Source organism: Sylvia atricapilla, chromosome 9, assembly GCF_009819655.1.
Source record: "Sylvia atricapilla isolate bSylAtr1 chromosome 9, bSylAtr1.pri, whole genome shotgun sequence".
NCBI lineage: Eukaryota > Metazoa > Chordata > Aves > Passeriformes > Sylviidae > Sylvia > Sylvia atricapilla.
Window position 1 is genome coordinate 25,085,863 of NC_089148.1, and position 22,420 is coordinate 25,108,282.

The 22,420-nt window shown below is 49.2% G+C and overlaps 1 protein-coding gene across 1 annotated transcript in view; it reads right to left on the reverse strand.

The window, feature by feature from the left end:
• SGIP1 (SH3GL interacting endocytic adaptor 1) overlaps window positions 1-21,745 on the reverse strand; it is a 48,774-nt gene extending 27,029 nt beyond the window's left edge. The window contains exons 1-11 of the mRNA XM_066325342.1: window positions 21,692-21,745; window positions 10,917-10,980; window positions 8,307-8,331; window positions 6,438-6,515; window positions 5,497-5,553; window positions 5,091-5,145; window positions 3,808-3,983; window positions 2,117-2,128; window positions 1,616-1,627; window positions 1,060-1,084; window positions 703-754 (exon numbers count right to left, since the gene is read on the reverse strand). Coding sequence (XP_066181439.1) covers window positions 703-754; window positions 1,060-1,084; window positions 1,616-1,627; window positions 2,117-2,128; window positions 3,808-3,983; window positions 5,091-5,145; window positions 5,497-5,553; window positions 6,438-6,515; window positions 8,307-8,331; window positions 10,917-10,980; window positions 21,692-21,701 — 566 coding nt within the window. The 5' untranslated portion in view covers window positions 21,702-21,745. The remainder of the gene's footprint in view (window positions 1-702; window positions 755-1,059; window positions 1,085-1,615; window positions 1,628-2,116; window positions 2,129-3,807; window positions 3,984-5,090; window positions 5,146-5,496; window positions 5,554-6,437; window positions 6,516-8,306; window positions 8,332-10,916; window positions 10,981-21,691) is intronic.
• Between the last annotated feature and the right edge of the window lie 675 nt (window positions 21,746-22,420).

The window sequence follows — 22,420 nt, forward strand, 5'->3', positions numbered from 1 at the left end:
CTGCTTTGCTCTCTAAATACCTAAATCTATGATTTAGATATCTAAATAAATAATTTATGATTTAGAGATCTAAATATCTAAATAAATGATTTCTAAATATCATTTAGAAATATTCAAACAGGAAGTTTAGATATTGGACTTAAATTGGACCTTAGTTTATGTTGGGCCATGTTTGGTCCACAGCGCCTTGAGTGGAGCCCTGGAGCTGCCCAAGGCACTTTCCCAGTGAGATTTGGCTTCATTCCATAAAAAACTTGCATGTTTGCTGTCCTAAATCAATACATCCCCCCTCAGAGCTCTGTACAGATCAGGCTCAAGGTGGCTTCCAGCAGGGAATGTCCTTGGAGAACCGGAGTGGACACCAAATATCCCAACCACCACCAGCTCCTCAGTCCTGCCAAAATCCTGGAATGGTTTGGGTTGGAAAGACCTTAAACCCCACCCAGAGCCACCTCTGCCATGGCAGGGACACTTCCACTGTCCCAGGGACACCTCCACTGTCCCAGGGTCCACCCTGGCCCTGGGCACTGCCAGGGATCCAGGGGCAGCCACAGCTGCTCTGGGAATCCCCTTCCTCCCCCAATATCCCATCCAACCCCTCAAAGCTTCCCACCAAGCGCAGTGCAAGTGGGAATGTCCCAAACCCACCCTGAGATGAGGAGCCTGAGCCTTGGATGAGCCCACCCAGGGCCCTGCACTGACCTGGAGGGGTCTGGCGTGGGCGTGGAGCGCCGGGGCCGTGTGATCTCCTCACCTGGGGCAGGAGAGACGTGGATCAGAGTCATTCCCCCACCCCAGGGCATCCCCCTGATGTCCCACCCACCCTGCTGGGCAGATCCTGGCAGGAAAAAAAAAAAATCTGCTTTTAATTCCCTTTTATTTCTGTACAGAACTAAACAGGGAATTGCACTGCTGCAGGTATCCCAAGGATTTTCACCAAGGAAAACTCCAGCTCTGCCAGGACCACTTTAAAACAAATTGAACTCACCCCTTTTTCCCTCCCCACCCCTCCAGCAGGTGCAATGAGTGTTGTTTTTACAGGCTGCAGGAGATACTCACTGGATAAATTCCTTTTAATCGTCCCCTGGAAGGAGAAACACAGCAATAAGTGGGATGCACGGGGACATGGGGGCATGGCAGTTGTCACCCCAGGAGCAAAGCAGCCCAGCAGGAGCTGTCTGAGGCAACATTTCCTGCAGCTGGCTGAGCTTTAGGGAGCAGAAAACCCCACAGAAAACCCCACAGAACACCTCTGAGCCACACGAAGCCACCTCTGCCTTTGGAGGTGTCCCAAGTGCCACATCATGGGGATGTTAAATCCCTCTGGGAATGGGCACTCAGCACTGCTGTGGGCAGCTGTGCCAATGGTTCGTGGAGCAAACCCCAAATTATCCCAGCCACGGGAGTAGGGACACCCCAGAACAGGAGTGGGATCTCCAGGATTCCCACCACTGACACCCCTTGGTGTTATCAAAGTGCCACCATCCCTGGGGCTCACACAATGGGGTGTGTGACACCACTGGCAGCTGTCCCCAGGCCCTGTGCCCACCCCAGAGCCCTGGCACGGGCAGGGACCCCTCCAGGATCCCATTCCCAGGATTTCCAGGGTCCTTACCGGGCTGCGCCGCTGCGGTCAGCGAGAAGGGGAGAGAAGAGACACCTGGTCAGAGAGTGACAGGTCAGCACCCCAAGGTCCCCAACAGCCACCACACCTCCAGGGTCACCCTGGGAGAGCCCCCCAGGGGAACCCAAACCCTGGGAAATGGGGGAGATTTCCCCACTGGAAGCTGAGTTCTCTTGGAGAAACCCCAATGGCAGCACGGAGTGGGATTCCTGCCTTCTCCCACCTTTGGGTGTGCCACAAACCAGGTAAAACCCAACCCTCACACACCTGGTGCAAAATTCCTGCACCCAAAGCACGCTGAGAGCCAAGCCCAGCTCTATTTTTACACATCCTATTTTAAGGTGCTCTAAGCCAGCGATAAAGGAAATTAAACTCCATCCTAGAAGGGCAGGATTTGGTATTTGCTTTTGGCTCAGCTCAGCCCTAGCGACAGGACAAGGGCACACAAAGCTGGGTTAAAATATTCCAGGAGACAAAAATGGTGTTTCTTACCGGACTTTTCCTCTAAAAGGAGGCAGAAAAGGAAAAAAAAAAAAAAAAAGAGAGAGAGAGAATGAGAAAGTGAGGGATTTTTAATAAAGAGGAATCAAAGATTTGTTAAAACCTCCAGGTTAAAGAGGAAGCAAAGCAGAGGGACAGGAATGCTCCAGCTTCACCCATCACATGGGAGGGAGAAGGAGCATTTGGGGATATAAAAGTTGTGTCTGAGCCATCTTAAAGGAAAGAATTCCATGGATTTATCATTGCAGGCCCTGCTGGCCATTCCCAGGGAAGGCAGCAGAATTCCCAGTGCAGAATGATGATGGGAATGATGATGACTGTGGATCACAGGCTGCCCAGGGAAGCTGGAGCTGCCCCTGGATCCTTGGCAGTGCTGGAGCAGCCTGGGACAGTCCCATGGGATGGGATTTCTGGTCTCTCCCAGCCCAGCCCATGGGATTTCTGGTCTCCCTTCCCGCAGTGGTGCTGGAGCAGGGATTTGCAGCTGCTTTGGGAGAGGAGCCAAGGCCAGGAGAAGGGCAGGGACCTGGCAGTGAAACCTGGAATTCCTGTGGATGCCAGATTCCTGCAGGCAGCTCCTGCCCCGGGCTCTGGGGCTTTCCAGGCCTGTGCCAGGATCCAGAGCAGCTCCACTCCCAGCCCATCTGCTCCCTTTGGCTCTGCACCCGGATTTGGGATCCTCCTGCCCAGCCTGGCTTTTCCCTGAGCTCATTCCACAGGGAGGCTCCAGCCCCAGGCACAGCAGTGTCCCCTGAACCCAGCACCCAAACCCCTCATCCACTCACATCCCACACACTGGGATCCTCCTCTCCCCTTCCCAAACAACCCCAACCTCGGCCGGAAAAACCCCACGGAAAAGAGACAAAAAAAAAAATCCTATTTGGTAAAATACACATTCCACAAGGATTTAGTTTTTCTAATTCACCATCATTTATAATTCATCCTCACTTTTAAATTGTTTGTTTTGAGGTTGGGTTTCTCCTTTTTTTTTTTTTGGGCTTCCCAAAGCATCCAACTGCCATTTCAAATCCTGGAATACCAACAGACTCCCCGGTTGGGAAGCAGGAACAAATCACAGGGATTTTATTTCAGTTTGGCTTGGAGAGTCATTCACACTTGAGATCCAGGTTATAAATAAATCATGGAAAGCTCTGGGAAGTCACTGAAGCCCACACTGAATCCTCCTGAAAGCCCAGAATCCATCTTTCCGTGGCTGAACAGATTGGGATGAGCCAACGGGAACGGAACAAGCCTTAGGAAAAGCAGAGGGGGGATGGTGTCTGTGCCAGGATGGACTAAGGAAAAATGACCTTTCCTTCAAGGAACCTGGATTCACCTCCAGGGTGAGAAACATCCCTCTAAAAGCCCATGGAAAATCACACGGATGTTACCCTTGGCCTGAGGAATTAGGGCAAGACCTTGAATGACAACAACTGAAAATGGCCCTTGATTGAAAAATCCCCTTTCTCCTCATCAAAAAACGAGGAGAAACAGGGGGAAATATCAGGGAATAACACACCCTGACCTCTTTTATGAGCAAGAAAGCGAATTTCTCCAGATGCTTTAAACCAAAAGCAGCCACATCCCTGCGGGCCAGACCCCCAAAACAAAGGCAGCAAAGCTGAGTGGAACTGCAGGTTTGGGGTGATCCCCATGGATGGCTCACCCTGGGATGGACTCACCACGGGGGACGGGGAAAGTGCGATGTTGCCCACGGAGGCCTTGAGCTCGTCCACGGTGGCGGCGCTGCGCAGCACGTCCTTGGCCTGCAGGGGCTTGATCTTGATGTTGAACTTCTTGTGCGCCTCCTCCTCCTCCTCCGACTCGCTGGAGGAGTAGAAGTGCTTTCCTTTGGTAGGTACAGCTCAGTTAAGGAATTTGGCCTGCCTCAGGGTTTTCCAGGAGAGAGGGAATCTCTGCCGGCCCCAAAAATGCTGAGCCCAAATTGGGGGAGGAGATGGTGCTGTCGGTGCTGGAGCCCTGTGGAGATGCTGTTCTCAGGGATAAATCCAGCCCAGGGGGTGGATCCAGGTCTGGATTTCATGGGGTTGGTCCTAGGGATAGTCCAGCTGCCTTGAGCTTCCAGGGGGAACATTCCCATCCCAGCTCCCTGCCAGGATGCAGCCCCTCACACCTCTGCTGCTCACATTGCCCAAGGGAAAAGGATGGAGCAGCTTCCTTGGAAGCTCAGCTCTGGGAAAAACCTCCTCTGGATCCTGTTCCATTGGAATTCCTGCTTTTCTCCCATCCATTTGGGTTTAACCCCATTTCCAGCAGCCTGGCTGACCCCAGAGGGTTTTTCCTACTCTCTGGATTCCAAACCAAGGGGGATTCCCTGTTTTCCAAGCCCTGTGAGACAATGGGCTCCAACCATCCCACGTGGATTTTAAATCCCTCCAGGAATGGGGACTCCAGTGCCTGACCAGCCTTTTCCATGAAGGAATTTTCCCAAATATCCAACCTAAACCTCCCCTGGAACTTGAGGCTGTTCTCTCTCCTCCTATCCCTGTTCCCAGGGAGCAAAGCCTGACCCCCCCGGCTGTCCCCTCCTTGCTGAGAGCCACAAATTCCTCCCTGATCCTCCTTTTCTCCAGGATAATCACAGACATTTTAGTCTCCAACCCAGGGGATGTTTCCCCCACTCCTCATTTCATAGCAGTGAACCAACAACAATCCCAACGCCTCAGGTAATTCCCTGAGGAATTCAGCTTCACCCGTGGACTGCCAGCTCCAAATGAAAAATCAAAAGGTGGAAATGAATAATAATAATTAATAATAATAAAATAAAAAGAGCCAGTGGCCTGCCTGTGAAGCCCAGCTCTTGTTGCAGGCTGAAAAATCAAAAGGTGGAAATGAATAATAATAATTAATAACAATTAAATAAAAAGAGCCAGTGGCCTGCCTGTGAAGCCCAGCTCTTGTTGCAGGCTGCAACCCAAGAGGCAAAGCCAAACCCAAAGGATATATCCTGGTTCCTCGGGTCGGATGCTGTATCCCTCCTCATCCAGCTCAGGAGAGTTCTGGATAGGGAAAAAAAACCAAAATAAAACAAAACAAAAATCAGGAAGATTAGGAACATTAATTCCTGGAAAGCTGGAGCAGCTCTTTCCTCCCCTGGGGCCACCCAGAGCAAAGGGCCCCTCAAACCCCACCGTCCATTTTGCAGAAGGAAAGGTTTTAATCCTCATTTATAATTAAAAGTTTTCTCGGGATAAACTGCAGCCTCCCCTGAGCCAGGATAGAGCTCTCCAGAGCCACCTCATTCCTGGGAATTCTGGTTGGGTCTGGACAGAGCTGATTCCACCCCAAAAGCCCAAAATGAGTGTGGGAAGAGCCCAGGATTCCCCTGGGAAGCTCCAGGGGACACTTACATATCTGTCCCAGTCGATCTCTGCATAAAATCCATTTGGGGCTCCATTGGTTTTCTTCTGGAAAGGAAAATTCCTGTGGTTTAAATGGAGGAAGCAGGAGCACAGCACATCCCAGGGCAGGATCCCACACCCACATCAGAACTCCAACAGCATTCCCCATCTCTGGAAATCTCCCCTCCCACAGAGATGAAAGAATGAGGGTTTTTTTGGATATTCTTCAGGTGGACATCCAACATTCCTCAGGGAAAAGGGGGAAATGGCTGTTTCTCCCTGTGCTGGGGTGTTCCAGCCCTTGGGAAGGAGGCTCCCAGTTCCAGGGGAGCAAGGAGGCTTATCCGGGGAGAGAAACCCCTTCCCCAAGAAAGGGCAATCCCAGGAAGGATTCAGATCCCATTATCCCACATTTCAGGCGTTGGGAATTCAGGACGGAGCATTGGGAAGGGTCTGGGATGAGTCCATGCCATGAAACACCAACACACACAGGAACTGCTGCTTGGGATCGAGGGAATTCCCTTTGGAAGAGGCTCCAGGAACCCTCTGGAACATTGGGACCCCTTTCCTGGTTGGCTCTGGGCACCCAAACCCATCCAAAGCCCCACGGCCACAATCATTTGGGGCTGCTAAATGGGATAATCCAACAACCTTGAGCTTCCAGAGGGAACATTCCCACCCCAGAGGTCCCTGCCAGGAGACCCCCTCACACTGCCCAAGGATGGAGCAGCTTCCCTGGAAAACCTCAGCTCTGGGAAAACCACCTCAGGATCCTATTGCATGGGAATTCTGGATGCTGCTCCACGGGATCCCTTTGTACCCAACCCCGTTTCCATCAGCCTGGCTGAGCCCAGAGGGATTTTCCTGCCCTCTGGATCCCAAGGCAAAAGTGACTCCCTGTTTTTCCACAGCCCTGTGGGAGCTGGGAGCTGAGCTCAGTTTTTCCTTACCCCGTTTTTATTTCCTCCTTCCCGCGTGCCCTCGGCTTTGCTATTGGAACTTGGATCATTGGGATGAGGGCTGGGCTGCTGCAAGGGTGGGGGTGGCAGAGAAAGGGTTAAATCTGCTCCTTGCCTGCGGTTTTTATTTTGGTTTCTCATTTTAAAGCTAAGTTTTAGCAGCTAGGGAACACAGATTTTGCCAGGAGAGGAAGGTTCAGCTGTGGCTCCACCAGGATTCAAGGTGGATTTTCCTCTGGGCTCTATTCAGCAGTCAGGATTTGCCTCCTGGATATTCCAGTGGCTGCAAAAAATTACGTGGAAAAAGGGTCTGGAAGGATGAAAAATAATATTCAAAGTCTCCACCTCCAATCCCTCTGCCTCAATCACCATCAGGGGCTTCATTTTATTCCCTAAAAACATTGCATTTCTGCATCCTTGGAGAGGACACCTGAGGTGCCTATGCCCACACCCGGCATGGAAAAGCTGCTGGAATTTCCATGGGATTTCTGCTGGAAGAGGGAACAGCCTGGGGATGTTCCCTGGAGAGTCCCAGAATTCAAGTGGGGAAAATCCTCCAGGATCATCCAAGTCTGAGCTGTGCCCTGTCCCCACCCTGTCACCAAGTGCCACATCCAGGTGTTCCCTGGGCACCTCCAGGGATGGGGACCCCAAACCTCCCTGACCCCCTTTGTGTGGAGAAATTCCTCTGAAAGCCAACCTAAACCTACCATTTATTAATATATCCAAGCTAAACCTGCCATTTATTAATATATCCACCTAAACTTATTTATTAATATATCCACCTAAACTTATTTATTAATATATCCAGCTAACCCTGCCATTTTATAACTTATCCACCTAAATCTATTTATTTATATATCCAAGCTAAACCTGCCATTTATTAATATATCCACCTAAACCTATTTATAAATTTATCTAACCTAAACCTGCCATTTATTAATTTATCCACCTAAACATATTTACTAATTTATCCAACCTAAACCTGATATTTATTAATTTATCCACCTAACCCTGTCATTTATTAATATATCCAGCCTGAACCTGCTATTTATTCATTTATCACTGCTGAATAGAGCCCTGCTAAAGGCACTACCTTCACTTCAATCTCTATTTCCTAACAAGCAGCTTGAAAACACAAGGAAGGCCCAGAGCTGAGGAATTTGGGTCAGATTGGGGGGAAAACAAAAATGATTTCTTGCAAAGAGCAGCTTGGCCCCTCCAAATTTTTTTTTTGTTTTGTTTTTAAAAAATTACCCCAGCACTGCTTTCCCTGCTGAGCTTCATGAGGGGCTCAGCTTAATTTTGAGGTGAAATTCTAAAACCTGAATAAGTAAAGCCCAGTCTGAGCCCAGCTTATTTTTGATATCAAACACTTCAGGAGACAGGCCCCAGCTCTAGCAGCAATAATCCAGACTAACACTAGGAATACAAGCAGCAATAATTCAAAAAACAAAACCCCAAACCACTCTAAAACGAACCAAAAACCAACCACAAACATCTCCTCGTTCGCAGGTTAATACAGAAAATAAAAATAGAGGCGGCAAACAGCTGCTCTGACAATTTGCCCTGAAACTCCTCAGGCAGCAAATCTGGCCCAAGCCAATTAGCAGGGGCAGAAATGAGGATGAGGAGCTGGGCTTTAGCAGGACATCTGCTCCCTCTGCCCCTGGAGCTCCTCAGGTCTCCCTCTGTGGTTATTTTTTATAGGAAACCTGGAATTTGCCCCCTTTTTTTAAATTTTTTTTTTTTTTTTTTTTTTTTTTTTTTTACTTTTATTTTCTGTATGAAGCAGGAAACAGTTGACAGGTGCTGATGGAGGTGGAAGGGGAGGTGACACTGGGGCTGGGCAATACTCACGATGCCATCCCTGTCTGGTGACCCTCTGCAAAGAACAGAAAAAGGAGCTGGGTTAATGCCCAAACCTCACCCAATCAACTCATAAAAACTGTTGGGTTTTTTTTATTTTTTAATGAATTCATTGCAGCAAAAATTGGAATTACAACGTTGTCAGCACATCCAACTAATCCATGCTTGTGTCCCACCTCTGCTCTTTAGGCTCCACCTCCTTTCACAAACGCCTCTGAAATCCTTTGGAAGTGGCAAAAAAATCCGTTTTGCTCTTGTGTTTCTTCCTTGTGCCGATTCCCAGCCCAGGGGATGTCCCTCCCTGCTCCCAGCCCGGCTGGAAGTGCTGTGGAGACCCTCCCCAGAGCAGCAGCTCCTTGCCCACAGCAGCTCCAGGGAGCCCAGCGCAGCGTCCTGGGGCTGTGGTGGCCTGGCCACGGCCGGGGCTGGCTGCAGGAGGTGACAGATGCCACCATCCCACCCTTCTCCTGGCTCCATCCCTCCTTCTATCCCTTCTCTTCTCCCAGGCTCCCTTCTCTCCCTCCTTTCATGCTTCTTTCCCTTTCTCTCCATCCTTTCCTTATCCCTGCTCCATCCCTCCCCTTCCTTCTCCTGCCTCCACCCTTTACTTCTTCCTTCTCCATCCCTTCCCTTATCCCAGCTCCATCCCTCCTTTCATCCCTCCCTCTCTCCCTTCTCTCGGGCTCCTTTCTCTCCCTCCTTTCATCCTTCCTTTCCTTCTCCCAGCTCCATGCATCCCTCCCTTCCCTTGTCCCTGCTCCATCCCGCCTCCATCCTTTCTTCCTCCCTTATCCCGGCTCCATCCCTCCTTTCATCCCTCCCTCTCTCCCTCCTTTCATCCTTCCTTTCCTTTCTCCATCATTTCTCTTATCCCTTATCCTGGCTCCATCCCTCCTTCCATCCCTCTCTCCCTCTTCTCCCAGCTCCATCCCTCCTATCCCTTCTCTTCTCCCGGGCTCCCTTCTCACCCTCCTTTCATCCTTCCTTCCCTTTCTCCCACCTCCATCCCTTCCCTTGTCCCTTCTCCATCCCTCTCCCATCTCCATCCCTTGTCCCTTCCCGCAGCCGCCGGGGATTTGGAGAGCTCCCAAAGCCCTTCGGGGCCGTGACCGCGCCGTGACCCCGCCGCGCTAATCACCGCTGCTGCTAATTGCAGCGGCCTCTGGGCGACCTCCTCCGTCCGCTGGGATCCCTCCTGGCCCTGCCGGCCTGTCCCCGGCCTGTCCCCGGCCTGTCCCCGGCCTGTCCCCGGCCATCTCAGCGCTGGATAAAGGCAGCGCCCAGCCCCGGAGGGTTTCCAGGAGGAGAAGATGCAAAGGAGCCTCATTCCCTCAAAATGATGGATGAACTCACAGCCAGCTGCAGCTCCTGGCTGTCCCACAGCTCGGGGGATGGATGCCACCATCCCTGGGGACAGCAGGATGGCACCGAGGGGATGCACATCCCTCTTTCGGGGCTGGGCTCTGTGTCCCCTGCTCTCGGTCCCTGTTTGCAGCAGGAAATGGCAGAGATGGCAGTGCCACCAGGGTCACCAAGGGCCTGGGATGTGTCCCTTGTCATGGGAAACCTCCAAACAACTCCACCAGGACGTAAAACAACTCAGGGAAATAAATCCAAATGGAATAAAAGGCAAAACCTCAGAGTTTCTGCTGACAGACACACAACAGCCAGCAGAGCTGCAGGAGGGGACTCCCTGCTGCCTGTCCCCAGGGTGTGGTGGCACAGGCTCCTCTGCCACAGCACCTGGGGACAGCCACCTCAAAGCCACAGCAGCGGTGGCTGAGAACCAGGGAATTGTTTGGGTTGGAAAAACCCCTTGAGATCATCAAATCCAACCATTCCCAGCACTGCCAAGGCCACCTCGTGTCCCCAAGTGCCACATCCATGTGGCTTTTAAACCCCTCCAGAGGTGAGGACTCTACCTGTGCCAGGGCTGGGCAACCTTTCCATGAAAGAATATTCCCAAATACCCAATCTAAACCTCCCCTGGCCCAGCCTGAGGTCGTTCCCTCTCCTCCTGTCCCTGTTCCCTGGGAGCAGATCCCAAATCCCCCCCGGCTGTCCCCTCCTGGCAGGGAGTTGTGCAGAGCCACAAGGTCCCCCCTGAGCTCCTTTTCTCCAGGCTCAGTCCCTTTCCAGCTCCCTCAGCCTCTCCTGGGGCTCCAGACCCTCACACAACATCCCCCACCAGATGTGGGCAGAATTCCCTGCCAGATGTTTCCTGGGATGTGAAATCCCCGTGCAGCACCTGCCCCCCCTTGAGCTGCCCCAAAACATCAGTGAAAAATGGAATTTGCATCTCTAAGCAGCCCCAAGAGCAGCTTATGAGGAGATAAATCTGCTCCACCTCTGAGGAGTCATTTTTGGTCCCCCCCCAAAAAAAAAACCCCAAACGCCGAGAAAACCCTGCAGCAGCCCCCAGGAAATCCCACACTGGCCAGGTGTTTGTGGAGCAAACATCTGGAACGTGTCTGCTGTTCAAAACCCATCCCAAAGACATCCCAAGGGCTTGGGATGCCCCCAAATCCCTGCCTGTGCTGAGGAGCAGCTCCTGCCTGCTGCAAACCACAGGAGAAATCTCAGGAGCTCGGATGGACTCACGTGGAATCAGTGTCCTTTTCTTTCTTCCGTATGCCAAAGGCCTTCCTGGTACGTTTTTTCAGTCCTGAGGGCGAGAGGAACACAAAAGGGAAAAAAAAAAACCAAACAAACAACACAAAAGGAAAAATAAATTGATATTAATAAATGTCAATAGTAATAAAAGCCCTCCAATAAACCCTCCCAAAGGTTCCTCCTTCCCTCGCTGGCAGCAGTTCAGAAATGAGGTGGGCAAAGGGAGGAGCCAGGGGATCACTGAACCCCAGGAGCCAGGGTTTTGGGGATGGACATTCCTTACTGCCATTTATTTGTTCATTTAACACTAATTAACTCCCTCCCCCTGTGCGTGGGACTGAGTTATTTCCCACTTCATATTCCCCACTCGATATTTGTTTCACAGTTATTATCTCTCACTTAATACTTGTTTCCCAGTTAATATTTCCCAGTCAATACTTATTTCCCAGTTAATATTTCCCAGTCAATACTTATTTCCCAGTTAATATTTCTCAATATTTTTTCCACAATTAATATTTCCCATTTCATTGTTTCCCACTCAATAGTTATTTCAGTTATTATTTCCCAGTTCTTATTTGTTTCCCAGTTAATATTTCCCACTCAATACTTATTTCACAGTTAATATTTCTCACTTAATATTTATTCCATAATTAATATTTCCCATTTCATTGTTTCCCAGTCAATAGTTATTTCAGTTATTATTTCCCAGTTATTATTTCTTTCCCAGTTATTATTTCCCACTCAATTGTTGTCTCACAGTTAATATTTCCCAGTTAATATTTGTTCCCCAGTTAATATTTCTCATTTAATATTTGTTTCACAGTTAATTTTCCCAGTTGCTTCCCAGTCAATATTTCTTTCCCAGCTATTACTTATTTCCCTGCTATTATTTATTTCCCAGTCAATTGTTTCCCAGTTAATATTTCCCACTCAATATTTGTTTCCCAATTATCATTTCCCAGTTATTATTTGTTTCCCAGTTGTTATTTCCCAGTATTTCCGCCCTAACGACTCCCTCCTTTCCCCTGCTCTTTGTGGGCACTGATGAAAGGAGGAAAAAAATCCTCCTGGGTGTTAAAAATCCAGTTTAAACCCTGAACCTGGTTGGTTTTTATCTGCACAATTCCTGGGACCAGGAGGATTCTGGAGCCAGCAGGGATATCCTGGAATTCCAGAGCCCCCAGGAGCAGCAGCCACCACCATAAGCCTGAGGAGGAGTGGGTTTCTCTTTTTGCAGAGTTCCAGGATGGTTTGGGGGATTTTAAAACAAGGAGAACTTCTCCCATCCCAAGTTTTCCAGCCTGTGGGATCCATAAAAACCAGCTGAAGCCCACAGGCTCACCCACCCTGCCCCGTTCCTGGATGGCTCTGTGTCCCCAAATCCAGCCTTTTCCCCGTCCCCAGCACTCCAAGGTTTAAGGTGAGTCCTTTAACACCAGAGGAATATTCCCCGTTTATCTCCCTGCTGGAAAAATCCTCATCCTCCAAACCCCCAGGACTGAGCTGCTCTTGGCTCTCCTCTGAAGCAGAACCTCCATCTGAAATTTGCTCAGCAGCTGGGTTATGTAAGAGTTCCATCTGCCTGGATTCAGGGGGAAAACAGGGATATTTGGGAAAAGGAGAATAAAGAGGAGCTCTGTCTCTGGAGAGGGAGCAGATCCCCAAAAAACCCACCCATAAAAATCCCAGTGACTGCCCCAAGGGGGACACAAGGGGACACAGCTCAGAGGTGGGACAAGGCTGGGATTTCCCAGGATTGGGGATCCCCCCAGGAATTGGGATCCCCCCCCAGGAATTGGGATCCCCCCCCAGGAATTGGGATCCCCCCCCAGGAGCTCCCCTGCCACAGGAAAATTCCCCATCCAGAGGCACAGGGACTGAGCTGAGGGTTGGGATTTGCGCCCTCTGCTCCTCTCGGGTGGTTTTAGGGCTGAAGAAGCACCCCAAGAACTGTCCTGGCAAGACTCAGCTTTATAAAAACTGACCAGATCTTTTCATAAAGGTCACAGCCTTCAGCCACGGAAATCCCATGTGGAATTCTCTGCACTGGAGATTCCAGAGCTGCCAGAACAAACCCACTGCTGGTTCATCTCACTTCAAACACACACACACAAAAATCTCCAAATCCAGGGCATTAGCCACCTCTAAAACCCCTTTTTTTCCTGCTGCCTGTACCAATTCCACCTGAGAACCACAATTTACTATTTAACACTGAGAAAATTTCCTCGTTTCGTTCTTAACAAGGACCAACATCGTTTTCTGCATCAAAAATTTAATTCTAGGAGCAAACCAACCCCAGGGAGCAGCTGCTCCCAAAAAATTGAGGGAGGTCCCTGGAGGAAAAATGATTCCCTTGGGAGCATTGAACTCTCAAGGAAAACACCTCTCCAAGAGCAAAGACAGAGTATTGATGCTCCCTGTGGTGATTGAAGTAAAAAAATAAATGCTTGAAATGAATTCTACTTCACTTGTGCACAAAGATTAAATTTATCCATGGCTGTGATGGACACAAGAGCAGGGAAAGAAGGAGGAGGAAAATGAAATAATCACTCTGAGGTTTGGTTTTTCTCTAGTTTTAGGGGCACGGGGGGTGTTTTCAGGGCTGGATTTGAGCAGCTTTTGCTTTGCCCAGCACACACAAACCTGCATTTTCCTCCTGGATTTCCCTTGGGTGAGCCCAGGGATGGGGGGACCCAAAGGGGGAACAATCCTGCCTGTGCTGAGCACAGCAGAGCAAACCCCAAAACCCTGAGGGAAAAGCCTCACACCAAATCCAGTGTTAAAACCTTAAATCAACACCCCAACTGCTGAAGGTTCTACAGAAGGTTCCCCTCCTCCTCCACAGCAGCAGCCTGGGCACCACCAAGGCCATTTTGGTGTCAAAACGGGCACTTTTGGTCCTTTGAACACCCCGAAATTCTCCATTTCTTCACCCTCTGCAGCACAAAAAAAAAACCCAGCCCCGGTCACCACCTTGCAGCCACCGTTGCTTTTAATTTTGTCCAATTAATTAAGTTAATTAATGCTTTTCCTAACATTCCAAAGGCTTCCCCCTGCCCCTGCTCCGCAGCAGCGCTCAGGGACAACCTGAGCCCTCCAACAGAGCATTAATATTTCAGCTGCCCTCATTGCCAAGTCTCATCCCAGATCCTGCTCCAGGGACGAGATCCTGGAGCAGCAGCACCCCAAAGCTGCTCCTGCACTGCCCTGGGAGCACAAATCCATCGGGATCCAGCCCCAAATCCAGCATCTGGGCAGTTGGGAATGGGCACCTGGAGAGGAGAAGCTCCAGGGAGAGCTCTGAGCCCCTGGAGGGGCTCCAGGAGAGCTGCAGAGGGACTGGGGACAAGGGACGGAGGGACAGGGAATGATTTCCCAACATCCCAAATAGGAGATCGGGCAGGAATTGTTCCCTGGGATGGAATTCCCAGATTTGCTGTGGCTGCCCCTGGCAGTGTCCGAGGCCAGGTTGGAGCAGCCTGAGACAGTGGAATTGTCCCTGCCCATAGGATGAGCTTTAAGGTCCCTTCCACTGAACAATTCCATGATTTTAGGATTACAACCCTCCTCAGGCTTACAACAGCTCCTCCCTGTTAGAAAGTAAAAAAAAAAAACAACAACAACAAAAACCTAACCCCAAAAACCAAAACAAAGACCACAAAAAAAACCCCAAACCAACAACAACAACAAACAAAAACACCCCAAAAAACCCCAAACAAAAAACCCCAACAAAAACAAAAATGAAAAAACCACCCCAAAAAACCCCAAACAAAAAACTCCAACAAAAACAAACAAAAAAAACCCACCCCAAAACAACTCAAACAAAAAAATCCCAAACAACAAAAACCACAACCCACCCCCCTCAAGAAAAAAAAAAAAATAAAAACAAGAGGAAAAAGGGATGTTCCATCACTCTCTGCCAGAGCAGGACACTGTTGGCACTTTGCCTGTGGCCCTGAGGAAAGGAAATCCCTGAAAAATCAAAGTGAGCAGCAACAACCCTGGGTTTGGGTTTTGTTAAAACCCCACAAATAAACTCAGACATTTCAGTAGAAAGAGGCACTGAAGGAGTGACTGAATGGGAATATGGGACTGAAGGATCTCCCTGCAGTGGTGATCCAAAATCCCACGGCTGATCCCAAATCCAGCCTCTGATGAGCTGAACTCCTCCCAAGGGGGGCTGAATTCACACCCAAACCCTTTCTCCCACTCCCATTCCGGGTGGGAAGGATCCCAGGAGGTTCTGGGGTCACCCCAACCTTGGGGTTGTGTCCCCCTGTCCCAGAGCAGGATCCAGCCCCACATTCCCAGTGGGATTTGGGCTCCCAGGACGTCCCTCTCTTTGCCACCTCCCCAAAGATTCAAGGAGATTGGAGAATTCCCGAGCCCTGGAGTGAAATCCTGCTCCGTGCACAGTGAGGGTTGGTTTGGAATCATGGAATTTTAAGGCTGGAAAAGGCTCCCCAAGATCAAATCCAGCACAGCCAAGGCCACCACTGTCCCCTGTCCCCACATGTGGCACATCCACAGGGCCGTGAAATCCCCCCAGGAATGGGGATCCAGCACATGCCAGGGCTGGAAAACCCTTTCCATGGTGAAATATTCCCAAAAATCCAACCTAAATACAGCCAGGTATTAAAAAAAACCCCAAATCACTCCGTGGGCAGAGCTCAGCTCAAATCACTCAGGTCCCAGGGACAAGATTCCAGCTGCAGAATATTCCCAGGATATCCCAGTGTAAATGTGCTGGGAATTCCTCTTTCCCAATCCCACATCGAAATTTCCTCTACAGGGGAGGAGATGTTTCTAGGAGAAAGGGCAGGAATTCCTACAAGATAACCCCCAAAATTTCTGGCCCCAGGAATTAAAATTGGGAAAGAAAAAAAAAAAAAAAAAAAAAAAAGGCAAAAAAAAAAACTTTAAATGGAAAAAATTAAAATCAAATGGAAAAAAGTTAAAATCAAAAGGGAAACATTAAAAAGGGAGAAAAAACCCAAAACATTAAAAAGGAAAAAAAAAAAAAAACACAACACCAAAAAGGGGGGAAAAAAAAAAAAAAAAAAAAACAAAAAAGGGGGGAAAAAAAAAAAAAAAAAACCACAACACCAAAAAGGGGGGGGGGAAAAAAAAAAAACCACAACACCAAAAAGGGGGAAAAAAGAAAACCCAACACCAAAAAGGGGGAAAAAAACCACCTCCAATACTAAAAAGGAAAAAAACCCTCCAACACTAAAAAGGAGGAAAAAAAAAAAAAAACCTAATGCTAAAAAGAAGAAAAATCATAACATTAAAAGGGAAAAAACATTAAAAAATTAAAAAGAAAAAAAATTTAAAAAAACATTAAAAACTGGAAAAGAACACCATTAAAAAGGGAAAAAAACCCTAAATTTAAAAAGGGAAAAAAATTAAAATTTTAACCCTCCCCAACCCCTATCACCAAATTAAACCTAAAAACCAATCCATTTTTTGAGGCTTTCAGGACAAAAAGCCAGCAGCTGGAAGCATTTCCAGCCCCTCTCCTCCTCTTTCATTGGCACGGGCAGAGCAAAAAAGAAAAAAACCCTTCGGAAGTGGCCGAGGGAAGAGGCTCCTGCTGCGGGGGACTTTGGGGTGCGCACACAAAGAGCTGAGCTCCTCAATGGCTGGCACAGCCAACAGGGCCACCCTTTGTGCTCCCGGGAAAAGCTCCTGCCCCAAAAACCCACCTGCAGCGCACTCAAGGAGGAGGGGTTTTTTTAATTTGGGGGGATTTTTTTTTTTCCCTCCCAGTTTTGGGGAGAAAAAAAAAAAAAAAAAAAAAAAAAAAAAGGAAAGGATGATGCGCGTGGTTTGGGGTTGAGGAAATGAGTTTAGGGAAAAAAGGGGGAATGGGGATGAGGGAAATGCCTTCCCTGCCAAGGCAGATGGGTCGTCACTGATGGGTTTGGAGCATCCCAGCATTTTCCAGGGTTTTGGGGAGGAGCTCTGCATCCCCCTCCTGCCCAAGCCTTCCTGCGTGTTCTTCCTCTCCAACTCCAAAATTGGGTTGGGATTCCTGCCACAAATTCTGGGTAAATCCCATTTTCCTTCACATTCCTTCTCTATAATCTCAAAATTGGGTTGGAATTCCTGCCACAAATTCTGGATAAATCCCATTTCCCTTCATGTTTTTCCTCTCCAACCCCAAAATTGGGGTAGTATTCCTGCCACAAATTCTGAGTAATTCCCATTTTCCCTCATATTCCTCCTCTCCCAACATTGGGTCAGGATTCCCACCACAGATCCTGGATAAATCCCATTTCCCTTCATATTCCTCCTCTTCCAATATGGGATTGGGATTCCTGTCACAATCCCTGGGAAAATCCCGTTTTCCCTCATATTCCTCCAATCCCAATGTTGGATTCTGATTCCTGCCACAAACTCTGGATAAATCTCATTTTCCTTCCTATTCCTCCTCTCCAACCCCAAAATTGTGTTGAGGTTCCTCCCACAAACTCTGGATAAATCCCATTTTCCACCTCCAACAGCTCTGAGGGCTCAACACCAACATTTAGGGCAGGATTTCCACCCCAAATCCACAATTTTAACAGCTAAAACTCCACCCTGGGGGAGGTTCAAGGTGAGCAGCACCTGACTTCACCTGGAATTTTTTTTCTCCCCCCAAATCCTGAAAACACGAGTGAGGCTGATGAATCACTCTGGAAATTCCTGCCTTGGCAGGAAAACCCAAATTCCTGCGTTTGAGCACCAGCTCCAGATGCCCAAGGGCACCTTTTAAACTGGGCTCATCCCAAGGAGGAGTTTTGCTTTTTTTCTTTAGGTTTTGCCTTTTTGTTTTTGGTTTTACTTTCCCTCCAGATTTTGACTTTTTTAAATTTTTTTTTTAACCACAAAACCCAAGAGCTCCAGAGCTTTTTTCCCCCACTTCTCTTCCAAACTTTTCACTTCCAAGTCCTCATTTACACAAAATTTCCCCCCAAAACATCCCCAAAAATCCTTTTGGTCTTGAGAGTGGTGGGAAATCCACAACCCTCAGCCCATCCTGAAGAGCCAAATCCCTGGATCAAGGCTCAGCATTTCCTGGGCTGGGCATGGAAAAGAGGGAGAGGGGAAAAAAAAAAATCTACATCCTAAAAAAGTTGTTTCCTTCCCAGTTCTGCAGAAAATTCCAGCAGGTCTGGAAAAATCCATCTCAGAAGGCAAAGCCCTCCCAAGCCCTGGTTCTCCTTGGATCTGAGCTCAGCCGTGGATTTCTGACCAAACACTGGGAAATCCAGGTCTTGATCCCGGGTTCTGGGCATTTTCTGGGATGGTTTTCCACTCATGCCTGAATTTATCATGTTTCCATCAAACCTGCTGGTGGCTCTCTCAAAGAAAACCCCAAATTCACCTCCTCAAATCCCAAAACCTCCCAATCCTTCTCCTCAAATCCCAACCCCCAATTTGTCTCCTCAAATCCCAAATTCCCCAAATCCTCCTCCTCAAAGAAAACCCCCAAAATTTGCATCCTCAAAGCCCAAATTCCCCCAAAATTCTCCTCCTCAAATCCCAAATTCCCCCAAAATTCTCCTCCTCAAATCCCAAATTCCCCCAAAATTCTCCTCCTCAAATCCCAAATTCCCCCAAAATCTGCCTCCTCAAAGCCCAACCCCCCAAAATTCGCCTCCTCAAATCCCAAACCCCCCAAAATTCGCCTCCTCAAATCCCAAACCCCCCCAAAATTCGCCTCCTCAAATCCCAAAATTCCCCAGATGATCTCCTTGCTGAGTCCTGTGAACGACACTGAGCACACTCAGGTGAAATGTCCTGAGACAAGACCACCTGAAAATAAAATCAAGTCCATTTTCAACCAGCAAAGGGGATTTTTTTTGGATGTGCCATTGACCCCTCTGGGCCCAGCATTCCAAAAAACCAGAGACCACAAGGACTAAAAGATAATCCCAGAAAATTTTTTCCAGGCTTGGCTGTGACCAGGGAATCCCAGACTGGTTTGGGTTGGTTTCAATCCCATCTCATCCCACCCCTGCCGTGGGCTTGGATTCCTTCCACCAGCCCTGGCTGCACACAACATTCCCACGGGAATTCCCTGAGTGACCAAACTTCCCAGCTTGAAGAGATCCAGAGAAATCCCCACTCTGGGAAAACTTCTCCTCCTTTTTTGGGGGGTTTGGAGGAGCAGCTCCAGGGAAAACAGGGATCACCTTTGCCACAGGAACCAAAATCCCGGAGCTCCACCCCGAGCAGCGATTCCTAAAGTTCATTAAACCCTCCCGACGCCCTGGAGATCCAGGAGAGGATCCCAAAAGGAGACAAACCCGTTTTGTGCCCGGATATTCACCCCCACCACGTGCCCGGGGTGTTCCTGAGCCTTTCCCAATCCCAGGGAAAGGCCAAACCCCTCTCAGCTCACACCTGGAGGGGTGAAATCCCCATCCTGACCCTGCTCAGCCAAGCCAAGAACAACAAATCCACGGAGGATGTTCCTGGAGCCCCTCATCCTGCCCCTGCGTGAGGCTGGAGGAATTTCCACTGCTGGAGACACCTGTGACACCTCCAGCCTCCTCCAGCAGGGTCTGGCCTCTGGAAACATCTCCCAAAATTCAGTCTCTTGGGGATTTTTAGACAAAAAGAAACAGTTTTCTCCCAGAAGAATGAAAAAAAAAAATATTCCATGTATTGAACATAACGTCCATATCCAGCAAAAATCGCTCATCCTGCGCCATTCCCAGCGAGGAGAATTCTCTTTTTTCCCTCAAGGAAAAGGATTCAGAAAGAATTCATGAGCCACCTCCATCCTGCTGGCCTCAGGTCCTGCCTCCACTTCCAGCCCCGTGTCCAACGCTTCAGCACTCAAAAATGACTTCAATCATTAATTGCAGGAATAATTAAACCCCTCCAAGGTGTTCACTGCCAGGAGCTCTCGGTGTTCTGCCCAGGTTTAGAAGTTTCAGCTCCAGTTAAGCCAAGCTTCTTAAAAACCGTTGAATTAATTATATTAATATCCAATAAATCCCCCCTGCAAGGGTTTCAGATTGAAGATCCACTCTCCCACAAACCAATTTCCAAAACTATTGCAAAACTCAAGAAACCAAAAAAAACCCCAAAAAACCAACCAGGAATTATTTCTCATTTTCCAACTCCTGTTCTAGGTTTGTTCAGCCGCTTGGGGAACGTTTCAAGCTGTTTAATAATTCCCTTTTTATGATGAGTATTTAATTTTATTTTTCCATGCATGACTGGGTCATGGAAGGTGATTCCACCTCTGCCAGATCCCAATGCCCTGGATCCATCCCCAGTGTGGGGATGTGACCAAAGCTCCTGCCAGGCCAAAATCCTCCAGGAATAAAACCAACCCCTCCAAAAAAAACCCCAAATCAGCCTCAAAAACCCGATTCACTCCCCTCAAACAGCCTCAAAACTGAACCAATGACTCAAACCAAGGCCTACAACAAGACAACTTTAATTAATCCATGCCAATTCCTGAGTAAAGCTTGGAATTTTGGGTGAAGCTGGGTTTTTAATGGCATTTCCCCTGCCATGACCTGCTCCTGTCGTGGGATGGGTTTGATGTCACGGGCTAAAATTAAAACCTCTCCTGCTTGTGACTCTCCTCAGCACCAGGGAAAGCTTTTCCCAGCATCGAAAAGACAACACAACTCATTTCCCTCGCACCAAAGCATCCCAAAGAATCCCTGGGAGAAGCCATTCCGTGTGTCCCCACGACGACACCTGAACACCCCAGAGCAGGGAAATCTCTGAAACTCATCCAAATCCCACAAATCCCAGGTAAATCCGGGCAAGGAGCAGCTCCAAAATTCAGGGACAACCCAAGAAACATCCCAATTTCTGCCTGTCATCCCAAGAAAATCCTTGCCTTGGAAGTGGCTCCACCAAACCAGGCCCTGCTGCTGCTGCCACCAACGGGCCAGAAATTCCCCCCCCCTCTCAAAATTCAAGATATTTTGTTCTCGTCGGCCCTGGAGGATCCGTGCTACTAAAATATCATTAAATCGCAGACATCCTTTGCCTGCACCCTGCTCCGGGAGGAATTAAAATGATAAATAATGAAGGAGAGCTTTACATACGGCCGAGACAGACGACAGAGGATAAAATTCCTGTCATGCCCAGAGGCTTTTCCCACACAGCATCAGACAGGGCTCCCTGAAGCATCCTGTTTCCCTCCTCATTCCCTTTTTTTTTTTTTAATGCCAAGAAACCCCAATCCGACATCTCCTCCTCCTCCCCCAGAGCTGCATCTCCACCACACGGCAAGAAAAAAAAATAAAATAAAAATTTTTTAAAAATCATCTCAAGTTCCAATTCCCTCGTTTTCCCCACTGCAGTGATGCTCATCCATCCAGGGAAAAAAAAAAACCACCCGATCCCATCGGACAGCTGCACACCCTCAGCTCCATCCTCCGGGAGAGAAGAAAAAAATCCCAATTCCAGGATCCAAACCCTCCCGGCTCCAGGCGGCTCCGGGTTCGGAGGAACGCGGCAGCTCCCCTGGAAAACCGGGAATTCGCCCAGCCCCGAGCTGCCTACACAGGGCTGGAACTGCAAAGAACCTGATGGGCTGGATATTATATCACCACCCTCGGCACAGCCTCGGATTGCTGGGGATTAGGGGGAGGGGAGCAGCCCACCGAATTATTATTATTATTAATAATAATAATTACACCATTATTATCATTTGATTTCGGAAAAGCTCCAACCCTCTCCCCGCAGCCCAGGAAAGGGGCTCAGCGCCTCCTCCTTTTCCCGAGCGGAAAATCATCACCTACCTTCCATCATGGTGGCACAATCGCATTCCTCACTTCACCAGGAGCCTGGAAAAAGCAGACGGGAGAACGCGGGGCTCGCTCAGCGCCGCTGCCCAGAGGGCGAGGACGAGGAGGAGAGGAGGAGGATGATGAGGAGGAAGGCCGCGGTTGGCAGGCCGTGGATGCCGCCGTGCCTGTATCACCTCCAGGCTGGCATCGCGGAGGATGCTCGGAGAAAGGGAGGACGAGGCGGGCTCGGTGCCTCCCGCCCCTCACATGCGCGCTCGCTGCCGACACACCCCCGGGAACGCTCCAACCTACTTCCCAGATTTTTCCTTCCCCCCCATTTTTTTTTTCTCCCCTAAACCTCCGATTTTATTTATTTTTTTTTCCCCACCCTCCCCAGCGTGGCCGCTGTCCCCAAAGCCCAAACCTGCTGTCCCACCTGGTGACGCACTTCCCCCTCCCTTAATCCTATTGCGGCCAGCGCCGCTAATTCCCGGCCGCTGTCAGATTAGGGAGCGTGCGGGGCCGAGAATCGGCGAGAAAAAGAATAAGAATAATGATTTAAAAAGGGCTGCAGGCCGGCTGGAGGAGGCAGCGCAGCGCGGGGATGGAGCCGGGCCCTCCCGGGCGCCTCTCCCGCAGCCATCGCGGGGACAAATCCATCCCTGACGTCACGGCGCCACCAATGAGCCCCGACACGAGGATGAGGGAGGAAAAAAAAAAAAAAAAAAAAAACAACCATCA